This window comes from Octopus bimaculoides, chromosome 13 (assembly GCF_046866305.1).
Source record: "Octopus bimaculoides isolate indiv1 chromosome 13, ASM4686630v1, whole genome shotgun sequence".
NCBI classification, from domain to species: Eukaryota; Metazoa; Mollusca; class Cephalopoda; order Octopoda; family Octopodidae; genus Octopus; species Octopus bimaculoides.
Window position 1 is genome coordinate 30,071,022 of NC_142940.1, and position 17,832 is coordinate 30,088,853.

At 35.1% G+C, this 17,832-nt stretch overlaps 1 protein-coding gene across 6 annotated transcripts in view; it reads left to right on the forward strand.

Moving 5' to 3' along the window:
- Positions 1-17,832, forward strand: part of LOC106883675 (calnexin) — a 99,019-nt gene that overhangs the window by 32,072 nt on the left and 49,115 nt on the right. For all 6 annotated transcript variants that reach the window (XM_089361613.1, XM_089361611.1, XM_089361612.1 and 3 more), the window contains exons 2-7: positions 182-405; positions 3,103-3,182; positions 7,146-7,204; positions 7,885-7,949; positions 9,280-9,356; positions 12,954-13,032. In XM_089361613.1, coding sequence (XP_089217739.1) covers positions 193-405; positions 3,103-3,182; positions 7,146-7,204; positions 7,885-7,949; positions 9,280-9,356; positions 12,954-13,032 — 573 coding nt within the window. In that variant the 5' untranslated portion in view covers positions 182-192. The remainder of the gene's footprint in view (positions 1-181; positions 406-3,102; positions 3,183-7,145; positions 7,205-7,884; positions 7,950-9,279; positions 9,357-12,953; positions 13,033-17,832) is intronic.

A 17,832-nucleotide genomic window follows, 5' to 3' on the forward strand; every position in this document is an offset into this window, starting at 1 on the left:
AATGTTAAAGGGTTTAATTGGATGTGTTTAGATTATTTTTAACTGGTGTTAACATCTTGAGATACCATCGGATAATTTTTTTTGATTTGAAATGTTTTATTTTTAGGAAATTTTCTCATTTCTATTAGCTATTTTCATAAATATTTAACATTTGTTTCTCTTTTCTTTTTCTTCCTACCAGAAACACCAAGTATGTTTTTGAGAAAGAGTTTATTAATATTTCTATTACTTGCACTGTGTACCTCATTTGTGTGTGCAGTTGAAGGTGATAAAGATAATGATTATTTTACTGGAATCAAAGAAGGTGGGGACCTTGATGATGAAGCAGATGATGATATAGAGAAGCATATAGAGGGTGATGTCTCAGAAGAGGAAGAAAAAGTTGAAGAACCACCAGTTGAAAGAGTAAGTATTTATTTGATGCTTTTCATTTTAGATGAGCTTTTTTTTGTTGCTTGATTTGCTGGCATGATTGTACTAGTGAGGCCAGCCTGCCTGCTGCACTCTAATTTACATGAATTAAAGAGAGATCTGTATGCAGTTGCTAGCTGAATATCATGCTACTGCCTTAAAATAGGTATCACTATGAATTTTAGAAAATATTTAAATCTATTTTCTACTGTACTTTTTCTTGGAGCTTAACCATAAACATTTTGAAACCTCATTTATGAAATTTGGATGAATATTTTAGGAAATATGACATTTTGAATGGTCAACGAATTGGTTGAAATCTTTCCTAATTGGTCTAAATTATTAGCCATATTTGTGACGTCACACTTTTGAAACCAAAGTGATAATCATTTTCAAATTACACAAATAAATAGCGTCCATGGAAGAGCAGTTACTTTTTTTTTTTTTTTTTTCTTTTCAGGTTCTTGAAAATGAAACTTTTTTTGGGGCAATTTTTAAAATATTTGTATTAAATCTTATTTTAGTATATAACAAACAGTTGATTTCACAGTGTTTTCAGACCTAGCTAAATTCAAAAGTACAAGTTACAGGGACTTTAGTTTTGGCACATTTGTAGTAGGTATAGAACTAACTAAATCCCGAGATTTTTGGAAATGATACCATTTCAATAAAATTTTAATGGACTATTAAAATAGCTATAAACAGCAGTGTTTTGGATCAGGATGTCTACACAAGTTGGATTTCCTCCATTTTGACGGGGATTTTTCCTATTTTTCTTTCCCCACCACAGCCTTGGAAATGATGTGGAGAAGCTTTTAATGAAAATATTTTTTTGACAATTTATGAAGTTTTTCACCTCCAACTTCTTCCATGTGGACTGGTTTTGGCCAATTTTTTTGCACTACACACTTAAAAATACAATGGGAGAAGCCTTTTCAGTAAAAAAAAAAAAAATTTTGAAAATATTTTCAGCCGTAAAGGTGTGTGATTTAAAGGAGATTTAGCTGGTGTTTCTAGCACATCCCACGACCACCTGATACCTTATTCAGAATTGCATGTAGACCTAGATTAAAAGACAAACAAAATGTGAAAACTAATTCCTTGCTTTAGCATTTGGAACATAAATTAGAGGCATTAAAAACATATGTAACTTACAGCAAACTCATTAGTAGAAGAGAGAGAAAAAACAAAACAAAATGAATCAGCACTACTTGCAAAAATATAAACACTACCACAAATTATCTGATTGTATTCAAAATCAGAAAAAAAACATCACATTGAATTTTAATAGTCTACAAAATAATATTCATTGCATAATATATTTTACATATACAAGAATGTCCGCTTGTTAAAATTCAGACATCACTCACAAGCTGTTAAAACAGTGAGAGGGAATAAACAACTTTCTCAATGTGACTATTCTGTGCTGATTTGAGGCCCTAGAAGACTTATCCTTTTCTTGAAATTCTGACTCTAACTTGATATTTGAAGCTTTGGATTCATGTTTTTTTTTTCTTTTGACCTCTCGCTGTGCATCCATACATGTTAAATCTATATGTGCAGTAATTCTATATGTAGTACCACCATCTTTATTGACTTTGTGTGGGTTTTTGCATGGTCAAAGTGTGCTTGTCTCCCTTCAACAAAGCTCTGTATTGAAACCTACTTAAAAGAAGAGAAACCTTATTCCTAATGATGTAATAGTCATGGGCAGAATCTTGTAAGTCAGCTCTATCAGGGATGACCTGGGCCTAAACAACTATTTTGGCACACTGTTAGAATTTATTTTGCTGTGATAATCTGCTTGTGACACCTTCATCACCTTGAAATAATGTTTGCAAGAATAATAATTTCTGATTCTTTGAAATGACCTAACATTGGATGTGAGAAGGAGAACAATGTTATTTGTTTATAGCCTAAAGTAATCAAACTTAATTATGGCTGGAAATTTGCATTTCTGCACAACCCATCTCAGGAGGATAATGATATTAATAAATTAGCGAAATTAAATTAATGTGCTCAATAAATATATGAAACTGTTGTAAGCAAAGTTGATAGCCATGACTCTGTAATATACATCCAGTTTATCTTTGTTTCTCTCTCTCTCATTTTAATATTTTCACTTAGATCTTTGCAGGCCTTTTGAGACCAATGTGGTTGTTCTTAGACAGCTACAAGTTAACGACTATAGAAAAATAAGCAGGGATTCCAGAGGCAATCTGCATACATTGTGGGTGGATGCACTATGCAGCTGGCCAAGAAAAGCTATTGTAAGATCAAAAGAAAAGGCAGTGAGGTGGCACTATGTCTGTTAAATTTTGGAGTGCGTTGCTGAGTGACTCAGTTAGATGACCTTTCTCTTGTGAGACTGTTGTAGTTGTGGGTATTTATGAATGTATGTTTTGATAAAGATTTTGGAGACAGTTATTATTTAAAATTTTGTAACCAGTGTTATTAATGTAATCTCTCACTATACTGGTTCTGTAATACAACTTTGTAACAAATGGTATAAAGTAAAATTCCAGTGAGCTGGTTCTGTGATCAAATTTTGATTCTTGGTTATGATCATTTTACCTTCTTGCGAAAGCCATGCCATCTTATTCCCCACCCTCTTTTATAAATATGAAATCCTGTTCCCATAGATGACTGTTTTATTATTTATAATTTGTTTCTTAAATAATTGTTTTTCAGCCTCTTTATACAAAACCGAAAGTTGTTGGTTTTGCTTATTTTGCTGAACCTTTCCATAATGAAAAGGATCTTGATAAAAAGTTAGTATGTTTTTCTACATTATTTTTTAAAGTTTTTATATAATTAAGCAGTAATATTTTGTTTCTTAATTACTTTTGGAATTTAAGGTGGTGGAGCTGGCAAAATACTTGGCAGTATTTCATCCGTCTTTATATTCTGGGTTCAAATTCTGCCATGGTTAACTTTGTTTTTCATATTCTCAGGGTCAATGTAATCGACTTACCTCTTCCTATGAAATTGCTGGTCTTGTGCCAAAATTTGAAACCACTTTTGGAGTTATATATTTTCATCTTTAAAAACAATGGGGTAGTGGATAGCAGAATTGGTAACACTTTTGCTAAAATGTCTTGTGGTTTTGGTTATACCAATTAAATTTCTCAAATCCTCTGGATTCAAAATTACCAATTAAGAACTGAGGTTGATCAACTCCATTATCTCAAATTTGCAATTTTGTATTTCTTAATCCTTAAGAAATTTATTTTTATTATAAAGCAAAACAATTAGCTCATTCTGTGCATGGAGTGTGTTCATGGAGTTTATTTTTAGTTAAAGCTAGTTCATTTTACCTTTTCTATGAATTCTCTTCAAGGACGATTTTATAGCTGGATACTCTTTCTGTTGCCTACTCTTGTTTTTTAAGTAAGAGATTTTTTATTCTACAAGTCTTTGAAAGCACAGAGTTGTCAGTTGTAATGCCAACAAGGAATGTAAAATCACCATTCTACTCAGACAGTGACAAATTATCAACATTCACACACACGGGCTTCCTACAGTTTCCTTCTCTCAAATTCATTTTCAAAGCATTACTTAGTCCAGGGCTATAGTAGTAGACATAACGCTATGGCAAGTGTTTTCTACTACATCCCTGGATCAACTGATACATTGTGAGTGAATTTGATGGACTGCATGTACTGGGAATATTGGTGGGATTGTTTAAATTGGTTCTAAAGACATGAGTTAAATAAAGATCAATAGTTAGATTCATTTGGCATTTATAGGTGCTCAGATACAACTTCGATAAATATTTTAACTAAAAGAGAAAAAAAGTAAAGACCTTCTAGTTTGTTCTGAAACTGTTTTTATGTAAAGACATAGAAAGTAATGTACTCTTTCTCATTGATCATCATTCTCTACAAGTTCCTATGGTATCGTTTCTTTGTTTCGAAACATTTCCAAACTGTAGTTGGCAGTTTTGAATTTCTTTTTTGCAAACTCCTCTACTTCTACTTTTGTATTTTCTCTCATTTATAGCAATTAAAGGCTGTTTTTTTTTTTTTTAATAATCATTTGGTTATTCATTTTAGTGGGTTTCTTTTTCTTTTGTATATTTGGTGTGGACGGAACGATCTCTAGGTGTAAACTCAGAAGATACAGCTTAGTCAGAATTGATTTACCTGACTTATGAAATAACTAAATTTGACATTGAGTCTTAGTTTCATTAAATTTGATTTTGCTTTCCATCCTTTCATTATTAATTTAATCTACTATCTTTCTCAGATTTGTGTGGTCCTGTGCCAGTATTTGAAGTAGTTATTTTATTGGTAACTTAGTAACAGAAATAGTAATATTGGATTATATACCTTGTGGTATTACATACCTTTGAATTCTAAATTCAAATCCACTTGAGTAGAATTTACCTTTCATAATTGTGATTCTATTATCATTTTTATATTCATGTTCCTTTGCTGGTGTGTGTTAGATGGGTCATTTTCAATAAAGTGTTTCTCCACTTGTTGCAGCCCTTTGTCTTTATGAGGCTCAACATCTGTCTTTATTTTTCACTTCTTTTAATCAAGTCTTTGGTCTGCTAGCTGCTTCTATTTACATAGTTTGATATCTCTTTGCCTATCATTCTTCATGCATATTTCATGCCTTTACCATCACTATTTTCTTTTGCACATCATCATCTAATGTCTGTTGTCCATGCTGGCATGGGTTGAACGGTTTGACCAGGGCTGGAATGCTGGAAGGGTGCACCAGACTCCAGTCTAATTTGACATAGTTTCTATGGTTGGATGTCCTTCCTAATGCCAACCACTCCGAGAGTAATAAACACATAAATAATTATGAAACAAGTAAAAGGAGATAAAGATATGTCAGCTTGGAAAATCCAAATTAGCTGTTGCCCTTTAGCCTGAAGTTGACCCTTACCCAGCAGACCTATAAGTAAAGAAATTTGTGACCATCTCATCTTTTTCCCCAAGCCTAGTATACCTAGGGCTACATTATCCAATGTGTCCTTTCCTTTTTTAAGACAGTAAAGTGTAATACAAATGAAATTTGTCTGCATTTCTAGCATGTCATTCACACTATGGCAAATATCTCTGGTGTCCAGTTTGTTTCTTTCAGCACATTTGTGCTCTGTTATTCATGCATGTTGACTGTTATCCATCCTGCAGAGTATACTCTCTGTGTTTGTTACCAGCTTTTGTATATCCTCTACATCCAATAACCATATGCTACTTCCGTGTTATATCATACTTTGTATGCAAGCATCATGCAGTCTGTCCTTTGCGTGAGAAGCCATTTATTGTCAACTGAAGCAATTAATAAACTTTATAGACTTACCTTCGCTGCTGATTAGGTCACTTAGATAATAAAAGTTATCAATTATTTCTGTCAAGCCTTCGGGACAATTGAGATTTCAGTTCTTGTTTACATTTATTGTTAACTACTTGTAAGTGTATTACCTACAAAATCCTTCTCTGTCAGCCTGCCTGCCTGACATCCTACTGCACTTTCTGCATATTCAGAGTTTGCATTAGGTACTCAGTATAGAGTTCCTAACTATACCTTTCTGCAAATTGTGTATTATTTTTCTTTTTCTCTCTTGGTACCACTGTAGGTGTTGACTGCAGTGCTAAATGCAATCAGTGAAATTTTAAGTAAATTTTACTTTGACAAGCTGAATTATAACTGGGTTTAAATTTACAAGAGCAATTATTTCACTTGCATAGCTAATTCTCTGGTTAAAAAAAAAGGAAAAAATTTTTTTGCTAATTTTCAAAATTTTTATTTTATCAGTCCAAGTCTTTCTACTGCTATCAGAAATAATTATTAATGTTGATAAAGTTATGGTCAAACACTGGGATTAATTTGACTGTTCTTTTATCTACCTTTCTGGACAGTGTGTTGGACAAAATGCCTTACAATATTTTTCCAACTCTTTCCATTCTGAGCTCAAATTTGATTAAATAGTTACCTGTAATAACAGAAGGTAACTCAATTGACTACATCCATTCTTATAAGTTTGTTTCTTTGTACTTACTTTTGTGGCAAATTCATTATTAACGGTTCGGCTCTGGTAGAAAAGAGTGGCCGTAGCATAAAAATGTTAGGTCCTTCAGAATGAATTGACAGCTGGGAATGTCAAGAAATGCACTTTTCTGTGAATCTAACATTGGATCTTGAGGTGTTGGAGCAAATATATAATTTTGTTGCTTTTTTCATTCATTTATTTTTCATGCTTGCATAGGTTAGGAGAATATGTTTGAGGTATTGTTTACTGCTGGATTCCCTTTCTGATGCTAATCTTCACCTGCTTTTCAAGTAAGGGATGTTTTATTCCATCAAGCTTTGAAAGCATGATGTGACCCAACAATTTTTTACAGGAGAAACTGACGACACTGATTTCCACAATACAAGTGGTCACAAGTGCATACAAATATGCACATACATACACGTAATGGATTTTTGTTTTTTGAATTTTCTGTTTTCCAAATCCACTTGCAAGGCTTTGGTTGACCTTTGACTTGGGGTTACTGTAGAAGACATTTCCCAAGGTGTCATGCAATGGTATGGAATTTGAAACTTTGCTATTGGGGAGTGAATTTCTCAACTACACAGCCATGCATATTTAAGATTTCATACCTAGTTAAATTATTATTCTTGTCTTTTAAAGTGTAACCTTGCTAATAGTACTTTAAAAAAGCACATAAATTTCATTATTGCACTGTTTCATAATAGCTTATAAATCTTTGCAGATGGATCCTATCTCAAGCTAGGAAAGAAGGTGCTGAAGAAAGTATTGCTAAATATGATGGTATGTTAAGAAATTTGAACTGTTGTAGTTGTTTTGTGTGTTGATTTATAAAAGTGGTCAGTTAACATCAAAAGCTGCCATTGTTGTGACAGGGTGAAGAGGACTTTAGTTTGGTCATGCACTCAATCATCTCTTTAGTGTTGTGCCACAATAAAATGCACCCAGTGCACTGTAAGGTGATTAGTGCAGATATTTCCACAGCTTTTAAATCCACATCAAGTTTGGCCAGATTGAAATACCTGTAAAAGTAAATATATATATGGTTTTAGCTATGGTATGGTAGGAATAATTTCCAAACAACATTGTATCCCAGGTCATGCTGACTTAGTGCTCCCCCTTTATGAAATTTACCCCACTAGCACAACTGCATCATGGATCTTCCATACTTTGATACTCCATTTTGTGAGTTTGCCAGGTATATAAGTTAGAAAACATTTTTTTAAATAATTTTTATTTCCATATTTCTTGGAAGTAAAGAATATTTTTTTTATCCAAACTACATTAAACAGATAACATGTATATAGAATTCTTTTAAGAAAATAGTTTCAAATACTTTCAAAATCATTTTTGAACATATGCAAGAAATAAGATTGTTATGTTTGAATATCTTTTTTATTTAATTCTTTGTAAATCATGCAATTTTATTTTGTGCTATTTTTATCTCCTCACATTTTCTAAAGGTCGATGGAGTATAGAAGAACCTGATGTCAATCCTTTAAAAGGAGATCTTGCTTTAATTCTGAAGGTAAACTAATATTTCTGAGGATTTTGTTAATGATGCACTCAACCTTTTACACTATAATAAAATGAGTAGCTAGTGCCATTGCTTGAACAATAGTTGAAACTGGTGGCAGATCCATAAACAGAGATCTATATTGGTACCTACATTGTTCTCTACTTTTCTTGTAGCCATACATAGGGAAATTTTATGTGGTCTTGAATTTGGAATTTATATATTGTTTTGCCAAATTCGATCTCTTCAATTTTTCTTATTAGAGTGCAAAAACAATAACTTCCCATTTCTTTTTTGGACAACTACAGTGTGTCTGTAGTAATATAGAAGTCATTCTTATGCCACAGCACATACACTGGATTATGATTATGTTCTGTGCATCTAAAAAATACAATTTTGAGTTGTATCAAAATGAAATGACAGTGCTATTCTATGTATCAGTTGATGGCATTCGTTTGAAAACTGTAGAAGACCTTACAGTATTATACCGAAAGACAGACTTATTGACACTAAACTACACACAAGTATGGTAAAAGCAAGCATAGCATTTGGATGACTACTTCTATATCTATAGAACAATCATCGGGTTTCCACCAGAATCAAATGCAAGATCGGCATATTCGTTGTATTATCATTCACTTTTTAAATGTACCAAAACTTTATTGTGCAAGAGTCAGGTTAAGATTTATTAAGCTGATAGTCCAATTTTTTTAACAATTTGATCTGCACAGGTATAATTGTGTGGTTGAGAAGTTTGCTTCACAACCACTTAGTTTTGAGTTCAGTCTTACTACATGGTAAACAAGTGTCTTCTACTGTTGTACCAAACTGATCAATGTCTTGTGAGTGGATTTGTTGGATAGAAAGTAAAAGAAGTTGGTTGTAGAAATATGTGTGTGTATATTCAGGTCTCCTTCTCTTCACATCACATGCTAATTATAAAACAAACTTCATTATCAAACAAATGATGTTTGTTTGCATGAAAATGTATTTGGCCATTGTACTGTTCATTTTTCAAAGGACCAGGAGTAACATTAGGTTGCTTAGAGGTGAGGATTGGCGAAGAAAAGACCATGTAGCTGTAGAAAATCTGCCTCACCTAATTTCATCTGACCCATGTAAATATGGAAAAGTGGGTGTTATGATAACATTTGGATTAGTAGATCAGTACAAAATATTGACAGTTGAACAAGACCACAGATATGGCCAACTCCCACTTTGTAATTTTATGTATCAAAGCCCGCCCCCACCCCCACCTTTTTTTATTCTCATTACCTAAAGATTTTTTTTGCCTATGTCAGTATTGACAAAGTGGGTTTTTTTTTTTTTTTTTTTTTTATAGTCAAAAGCCAAGCATCATGCCATATCTTGTAAATTGCAAAAGCCCTATGAATTTTTTGGTAAACCTTTTATTATACAGTAAGTACAAAAACGAAATATACAGTAAGTGTAATGCTTTTATTATCTAATAAGAATTCAGAACCTGTTGATGTACAATATATTTTAAATGTTTCGATTCATCATTTGTTTTAACCCTTTTGCTCCAAATGGGACACATGTGTCTCAAGAAAAGTTTTTTCATACTAAAGTGAATTTTCTTCATTTAAAATAGCTTGAGATGGAACAAATCAGGGTTACAGTAAGAAGCAGGATGGAAAAAAAGGAATTCTCTTGTCCAGAAGCAATTATCTTTTATAACAAATATATGGGTAGAGTGGATCGCTCTGATCAAATGGTAACACTGTATGAACCGGGAAAGAAGCAAATGGTGGACTAAAGTGTTCTTCAGGCTTCTGATGACTGCTGTTTTATAACAGCTGTTATTCACTCTGAAATTCACCATATGAAACCACCATTTATAAATTTCTTAGTAAATGTAGCTGAATGTTTGGTCAAGGCAGGAAGGTCAAATTTTCCTCAAAAAAGAATGAGATCTTTCGGATGGCCTTCTAAGACTTTAAAGTTGATTTTGAGTGTAGGTGATCATATGTCTGTAAAACCAAAGAGTCGCAGAGGATGTACTTCGAGGAACAAAGAAAGGAGGACCCGATACATTTGCTGGAAATGCAACATTCCGTTATGCATTGGTGAATGTTTTACAATATATCACATATAGCATGTATTTATAAATCATGGTAGTTCTTGTAAATATTATTTGAGAAAAGGAATATATTCGTTAGTTAGTATGATATAAGGAGAAAAAAAAACTATGTAATTACATAATAATTATATGAGGAAATAAGTTTATTATTTCATAAGTATTATTTGGAAGGAGTCATTATATTTATTATTTTATAAGTGTTATTCGAAAAGATAATTGTAATTTATAATAAATATATGAGAAAGCAATTATAGCTTCATTTTGCGTTTGAAATAAACGAAGATTTATCTTAGTTTTATTTTCGTAATTTTCTGAACTTGTTCAATGTGCATGTTAAATACTGTTGAGATAGGATAGTTCCAAGTTCATTAGAATACTATTGGGACATTTTTCTCCCATGTTTAAAAATCATAATGTAGCGATAAAAAAAAAGTTTAGATTTTAATTATGGTAGATAATGAAGGTCTAAAGAAGCGGAAAATGTGAAAAGATAAAATAAAGTCTGATGTGCAAAAGTCAGAGCAAAAGGGTTAATATAATGGTAATAATTTAAAAATTGATTAAAAAAAAAAAAATTAAATTTGCTTTCTAAAATCATCATCACTGTTTAACGTCCACTTTCCATGCTAGCATGGGTTGGACGATTTGACTGAGGACTGGTGAAACCAGATGGCTACACCAGGCTCCAATCTGTACTTTTAACTCTACCGTTTTGAATATTAACTATTAATCAATTTTTATTAAGCTCTAAAAGTTTTTGAATGGTTGTAGACATAACATGTTCATTTTAAACACTACTGCCTAGCAATTTTAGTGCCTTTACTGGTATTTATGCTGTTGCAAAAGTATTTGGAATAGACCCACCTTTTATTTTGAAGGGTATTGACCTGCAGATAGACATCAACCCTGCCAATTTCACAAGTCTAGGAAGGCTGGCCTGCAAAGGTCATGGCCACCTGCTAACAAAATCTTATTAAAAATAGACAATGTGCACTTTTGGAATTGAAGACAAAGGTTGCTATGAATGTAGTGTCATTTATTACCTTCTCATTTTCTTTGCTCACCACTTCATAACTTGTTTCTGAATTTCATATTGATCTATTGCCGTTTTGTTGGAATTGTTTTGTTGTTGAAAGCCATTGCTGAGGTGGTTTAATGTGACTACCAGCTACGCAGCTGCAGTTAGCAGCGGCAGGCCGACCAGCGACATGGGAATGAGAGAGGTGAAGGTAGATATGGAAAATTTGAAGAAACATTTCAAATATTTGAAGAAGGAGGGAGACTGTTTGAGGGTCGACCCTCCCAAAGAAGTGATGGAAGAAGCAGAAAAGAAAATTATCACATATAAAACTTTAAGAATCGGCTCCAAGAAAATAGAAATAGCGGACACTGAAATGATTGAGAAGTGCCTGAAGGAAATCACAGACGAAGTTGTGCTGTTTATGAGAGGAAAAAAATACGGAACGGTGAAGGTGTATTTGAAGACGGAGCAAGGAGCTAAGAAATACTCTACCATGCCTCTGAGTACGGAAAAATGGGCCCTTTTACCAGTGTATTGCGGTAGAAGGGCGGCGAGAGTGAGGATTGGTAGAGTACCGTTGGAGATAGATATGGAATGGTTGGTGTCAGCTGTAATATATAAATGCAAAGACAAGGTGGATATCATTAAGGTGGAGAGGTCGAGAGAAATCGAATGGTGGGGTTTTGGGGTAGAAATTCTAGCTCACATTACCCTACCGGACCTGCACAACATTGCTGAGGAATTAGTGCTTCCCGATGACACTCGTTTACGGATCGTGGTGGAGGGAAGGCAACCAGTATGCTACAAATGCAGAAGTAGAGGTCACATGCAAGCGGTGTGCCCTCGCAGAGAAATAATCGTAGAAGAAACAAGTCTGTGAGGAGGAAATGGTACTGATCGAACAGGAAGAGGAAGAAGGAAAACAGGAAGAGACTGAGGAGCATGGAGAAAAAAAAGCGTATGCGGACTGAATCGCCGCCAAAGTCCCCAAAAAGAAAGAAAAGGGGAAAGAAAAAAAAGATGATGGAAGATGGAAATGATAGCGAGGAACAGAACGTAACTAAGATTGAAACCCAAGATACAAAGCAGGAAAAACAGTTGACAAGATAGGAGAGGTGGCTAAACTGGTGGACTGTGTTGATGGAACAGAAGGAAAAGGCGAAGGCAGACGGAAGGATAATCGGAAAGGTAGATTTTAAAAATATTAGAACAATACTTTTCTACAATAAGGGTGTAGAAACGGAAAAAACGATAGCTAAGATAAAAGGATTGGTGCGACTGAAATTAGAACCCGAAACGTTTGATGATGAAACAAAAGCAATAGTGGTGGAGGAATGGATAGCGAAGAAACTGCGAGAAATGAACAGATTTGATTTCCAACTAAGTGGGTTATATGTGGGCTACAACACTTCGCCAAGCGTCGTAACGGCGGAGGAGTTGAAACAATACATAATAATGAAAGAATAAGAACTGTATAAGAAAACTGTGAAATGAAACTGCGAGTTTTGGGGGACTCGTAAGCCATTCCATCATCATATTGTAATTTACTCAATTCATCTCATAATTCGATCTATGTACCCCATGTTTTGTGTTGTCTGTCCTTGTAATGTCCCCCTTCTTTGTAAATGAGGCCTTCGTGCCTGTAATAAAGATTTATCTATTGCAAACTTCTACATTCTATAAAATTGCTTGTTAATAGGATGAGGTGAGAAGGCACAGGAAACCAAAGCTGCGAGCAGGCTTCAGATCTAGAAATTTTCTCAAGTTAAAATTTAATCAAAGCTTTTTTTATTTGCATTTTCTTTTTACTCCAGCAAAATAAACTAAATAAAAGACTTTATTTTCAGTTAACACTATAATTTTTTATTTCTGTCCCTTTCTCTTTTTCTGAAAGGTATGAAGTTAAATTTCAAAATGGTATTGAATGTGGAGGGGCATATGTGAAGTTGTTGTCTAAAGATAATTTAGACCTTGTGAGTAAAATGTATTTCTTACTTCTCTCATCAAATGATTTCTTTTTTGAACTTGGATGGTGATTATTTATGTAGATTTTTATATTGGTAATTTAGAATTTTTTTTTCCACATGTGAGAAGAACTATTTATCAATCTATGTAGAGCCTTTCATTGGAGCGAAATTGTCATTGTAAATGAATATATCTCATTTTCACTCTATATGTAATTCTATTTACGTAGACCTCCATGAGTGTCTTTGCATTCTTGTTTTTATGTGTGTGTTGAATACAAAACCCCATATTCATCCTCTTCTAGTGAAAGATTATTATTCTACATTTCTTGAAATTTGAACCACTCTTATCACTTTCTGGCAGGCTTTAGACCAAATTGTTCTTCAGTAAATTCATCCATTCCAAGAACAGCAGCAATTACATGATTAAAGTGCTCAACTACTGATTTCTCTAACTTAAAATTATGACTTAGAATTAGATTTGTCTTTTGGTGTAGCATTGTGTCTATTTACAACAGTTTATATACAATCTACAGCTAAAAAATGGTTTAGTAGTTGCTTCTAAGAATGGTAGCCTGTTAAAAATATCTATTCAAAAATTTATATACAAAATGCTTCAAGTTACAGAACCATTCAGCTCAGAATAGTCAAGAAGATGAACTGATGATACATAAGACAGTGTGTGAGAGAAAATTGTGATGTCATTGGAGAGAAGTGTGTCCACATGGACGATGGTTCACTTGCATTTAGTGATTCTGCAAAGAAAGAGGTCTGAAAATGCCTTTATGAAAGGCTGCTAAATGTAGAGACTGCATGGGAATAGGAGTCTGCCTAATATAAACCCAACTGAGAGACTAGCTATCTGAATCAACAGTAGCTTGGTAGATAAAGCAATTAAAGATATGAAGACCGGGGAAAAACCCCAGCCCATCAGTAATCATCACTGAGATGCTTAAAATATCTGGTGGAGTGAGATATGACTTAGTCACTCATATAGTTAATCAGGTTGTCTATGAAGGAGTCATACCCAATGATTGGTGTAGCAGCATTATAGTGAGCTGCTACAAAGGCAAAACTGATGCCTCAGGCAGAAATAATTACAGAGGCACCAAATTGCTGGAAAATTGTTGAAAGTCACAGAAAAGGTAATAGCTCAATTAATTAGAAAGAGAGTTAGCATAGATGAGATGCAGTTTGGATTTTTGCCAGGTAGGAGCACAACTGAGGCTATATTCCTGGTTAGGCAACTGCAGAAGTATTTAGCCAAAAATAAACCTCTGTATGTGGCTTTTGTTGACATGGAGAAAGCCTTTGACAGGGTCCCCTCGCTCCCTTGTGTGATGGTCAACGTAGAAGCTTGGGATAGATGAGTGGTTAGTGAGAGCTGTATAAGCTATGTACAGGGATGCTGCCAGTAAGGTGAAGGTTGGCAACGAGTGTAGCAATTCAGTATAGAGGTAGGTGGGGGGTGTTATTTTAATTTTTTCAAGCCTCTGGAAAGTTGATATAAACATTTTTGGCAATTTCGATTTTTGGCAACCCCACCGTACATACCCTGTAAATCTTGTAAATACTAATTTAATCAATTTAAACCCCATAGTGTACGTAAATATATAGTATTTTAGCTTAGCATGAGTTTTTTAATGTGCTGAATCTAAAAATAGTATTTTGCAATTTGATTCACCAATAAGGCAGAAATCCAAGATGGCAGCCAAAATACACAATTTTTTAACAAAATCAGTAGTTGTTACCAAGAATTTCATGTGATATGTCTTTATATATGTTTTTGAGATCATAAAACTCAAATTTGATGTAGAATAAACAAGTAACAAATAAGTAATTTACAAAAGGAAAAAAGGCATTCCTCGAGTTCTGTAATTTTTATGATAGAGTAATATTTTTACAACCATTATGGTATGAGAACCTCACACCAAGTCATCTTGGTGCTGCGAGTAAATGGTCCACCATAATTTTTCAAAGTATCCAAGTTGGCTGTTCATCATCTATCCACTGCAATGTTGGTGATTTCCTTCTTCTCCAGTCCCTCCACCATTAACTGCTGCTGGTGGTTATCCCATTCTTTAATGATGTTAGGCATTCGCCCAGGTTTGGCGAGTTTGGTATATTGCCTGAATGCCTTGGACTCTCAACGTTCAATCAGATCAGCCAACTTGGATTTAACTTGGAAAGAAGATGCTAATTTTAGTTGCTTGGCACCTCAACAACTCAACTCATAGTTGATAAATCCCATACTGTGTTCTGAGTTGAGATTGTGAATGGGAGCTCTCTCTAGTTTAGCTTAGTCCATGTTTGCCAGAGCATGGGGAGATCCTTTGATGATGTTTCCAAAACCAAACAGAACTCTCTTCTGGTTTTGGAAACCATCTGCTAACTTTGAAAGAAGCCTTGATAATACCTTTGGCTTCAACTTGGTTGCAAAAGCTTCAACAGCACAGCATGCATCTTCATCATACCTGGTTTCCTGGAATCTGCTAGAAGATAGAAAACTAAGTGCAGGACTATGTACATTTAGCAATCAATTTGGATCGATTGGAAAGGTCATCATAAAGTTGTTTGAAAGCAGGTATAAATTTTGAGTAGGTCATGATTGTTGAAGTGGCAAGCAAAAGGAGTGATTCGACAAGGTACAGTCCAATCAGTGCTCCTGTGCAATACAAGACTGAGGAACTCTAGATCTATGGAAACATTGTACAATACAAGCTAGTTGGTCTGTAACATGCTTGTATTTTGTCAAATACAATGCCACATCAACTAGGTCATAAAAAGTTATTGCACAAGTCAAAGTGTGACAGTTAAATTATTCATTCTTCAGGGCAACCTGTGGTTGAATGTGCTTGTCAAATTTACTGGCTTTGTGATCAAAATCACAATTGATTAATCTTGTTATACAATCAAGAGTCTGTTCAGTGACACTAGATGAGTTTGATGTTGCATTTACAAGGAAACTTGAATAAATTTTGTCTCATCCAGTCACATTCTCAATGTCACTCCACTATTTAGTTATTACTCAATTGAACATAAGTGAAGGATGCACATTGCAAAACAGATGTTCAGGTACATGTTCTGCTACAGTCTCTTCAACCCCAACATTGTGTGATGTTTGGTCCAAGATAAAATCAATTTTTTCAAATAGTGTTTTAACTGGGATATTACTTGCTGCTTCTAGTAGTGAAACTGTGGTTTGAAGGCACATAAGTAAAATTGTTTTTACCTTGACTAGCAATCAGGTACTGCTGGCAGATTGATCAGTTCTTCATCCGTGTTGTCACAACCTCTCTATCTCCACAACTGGCGTCTGTCACTGCTTGCATCCCTAGGAAAAGCAAAATGCAGGGAAAAACTTTTCTCACTTGCTGACGATACGCCATCCCTTGTTGCTTCCAGTCTTCCTTCCACCATATGCCCCCACTGATCTAAAGATCACATCTCCCCTGTTCTCTCTCATAATCATCCATCCACCTGGGGGGATGACATTCCCTTGGAGATCTCCGTAGGGTCTTGGGGCCACCTTCCTCCTCCCCTTCATCATTACAAGAGCTAATCACCCTTCTAATATCCAGGTCATGACATGGCATTCCACCCACTGATACATTATTCAGAGTACTGATCATGGTCACCTTTCCTTTTCCCCACTGCATTGTGCACCAAGTGTTCAGAGACTTCACCGACACTTCATCTCCAACCTGCACAGATGTAATCCCTTCCACCTCTTGCTGTTGTGGCACCACGCTCTGGTGTCCCTATTTGTATCGGAATACAGCCCTGTGCAGGACCAACTCTTTGGCTTGCACTACCCTGGGCAACATATACCAGAAGACTGCTTCCATGGGGGAGATTTGTCCCCTCTCAGCTTTGGCTTTAATCATACAGTGGGGCTGTTCCACAATCCCGTTTCCACCTGGCCTGCATACAGCTCTGAAAAAGTGTCTTGTGCTCCATCTTCCGAGCATCTCTTTCAGCTACTTTGAGCGAAAAACTGCAGTTATCCATCAATAGCTCGTCTACAGGCCCCTTTTCCAAATGCACCACATTCAGCACCTCTGTGACCTCGGCAGCAGTTTCCGCCCTGATTTCTCTCCATATAGCCATTCGCCCTGTTCCACAGTCGACCAGTGAAAAGTACACCTTTCCCCAATAGTGTGTCATCAATGGCTAGCCTCTTCCATTCTTCCTCTGCCTGAGTCTTTCCTGGTTCTTGTGTGTTTGGATAGGATCAATCTATTAGCACCTCTTACAGTTCCTGACTATCCTCTGGACGCTCTCCTTGGTGACATTGGGGTCGACCTTCCTAGCCAAAAACATCGTCCAGTTGACCGCCATATGGTGCATATTGTGCAGCCTCTTTAGTTCTGTGCCCTCCAACTGAAAAACCGCAGAGGTCAACTCCTGGACGGAGAAAGATCCAGCTCCCTGTTTTTTTAGATCCATCATCAGAATAAGTAACAACTGACTTTTTTGTCCAATGCCAAGAGTTCAATACTTTTACCAGTCTCTCATGTTACAGGGTGCAGGTGAAGTGTCTAGATTGATGAAATCTGCCTGATCATATGCCTTCCAACTTCTACCAAACAGTTTATTACCCACTGTTATCAAAGCCCCTTCTACTTATTACACTGGTGTATACTGGGTCTTTTGAAAAATGAAGGTTGGTGGAGCATATAAATTCAGCATTTGGCTTACAACATTTTGTAACCCATTTTAAACAAAAGATTTGAACTTCTGGACCTCACAAACATATGAAATGACAAAAATAAGCCACCTATCTAATATACCCTGAAATCCATCGAT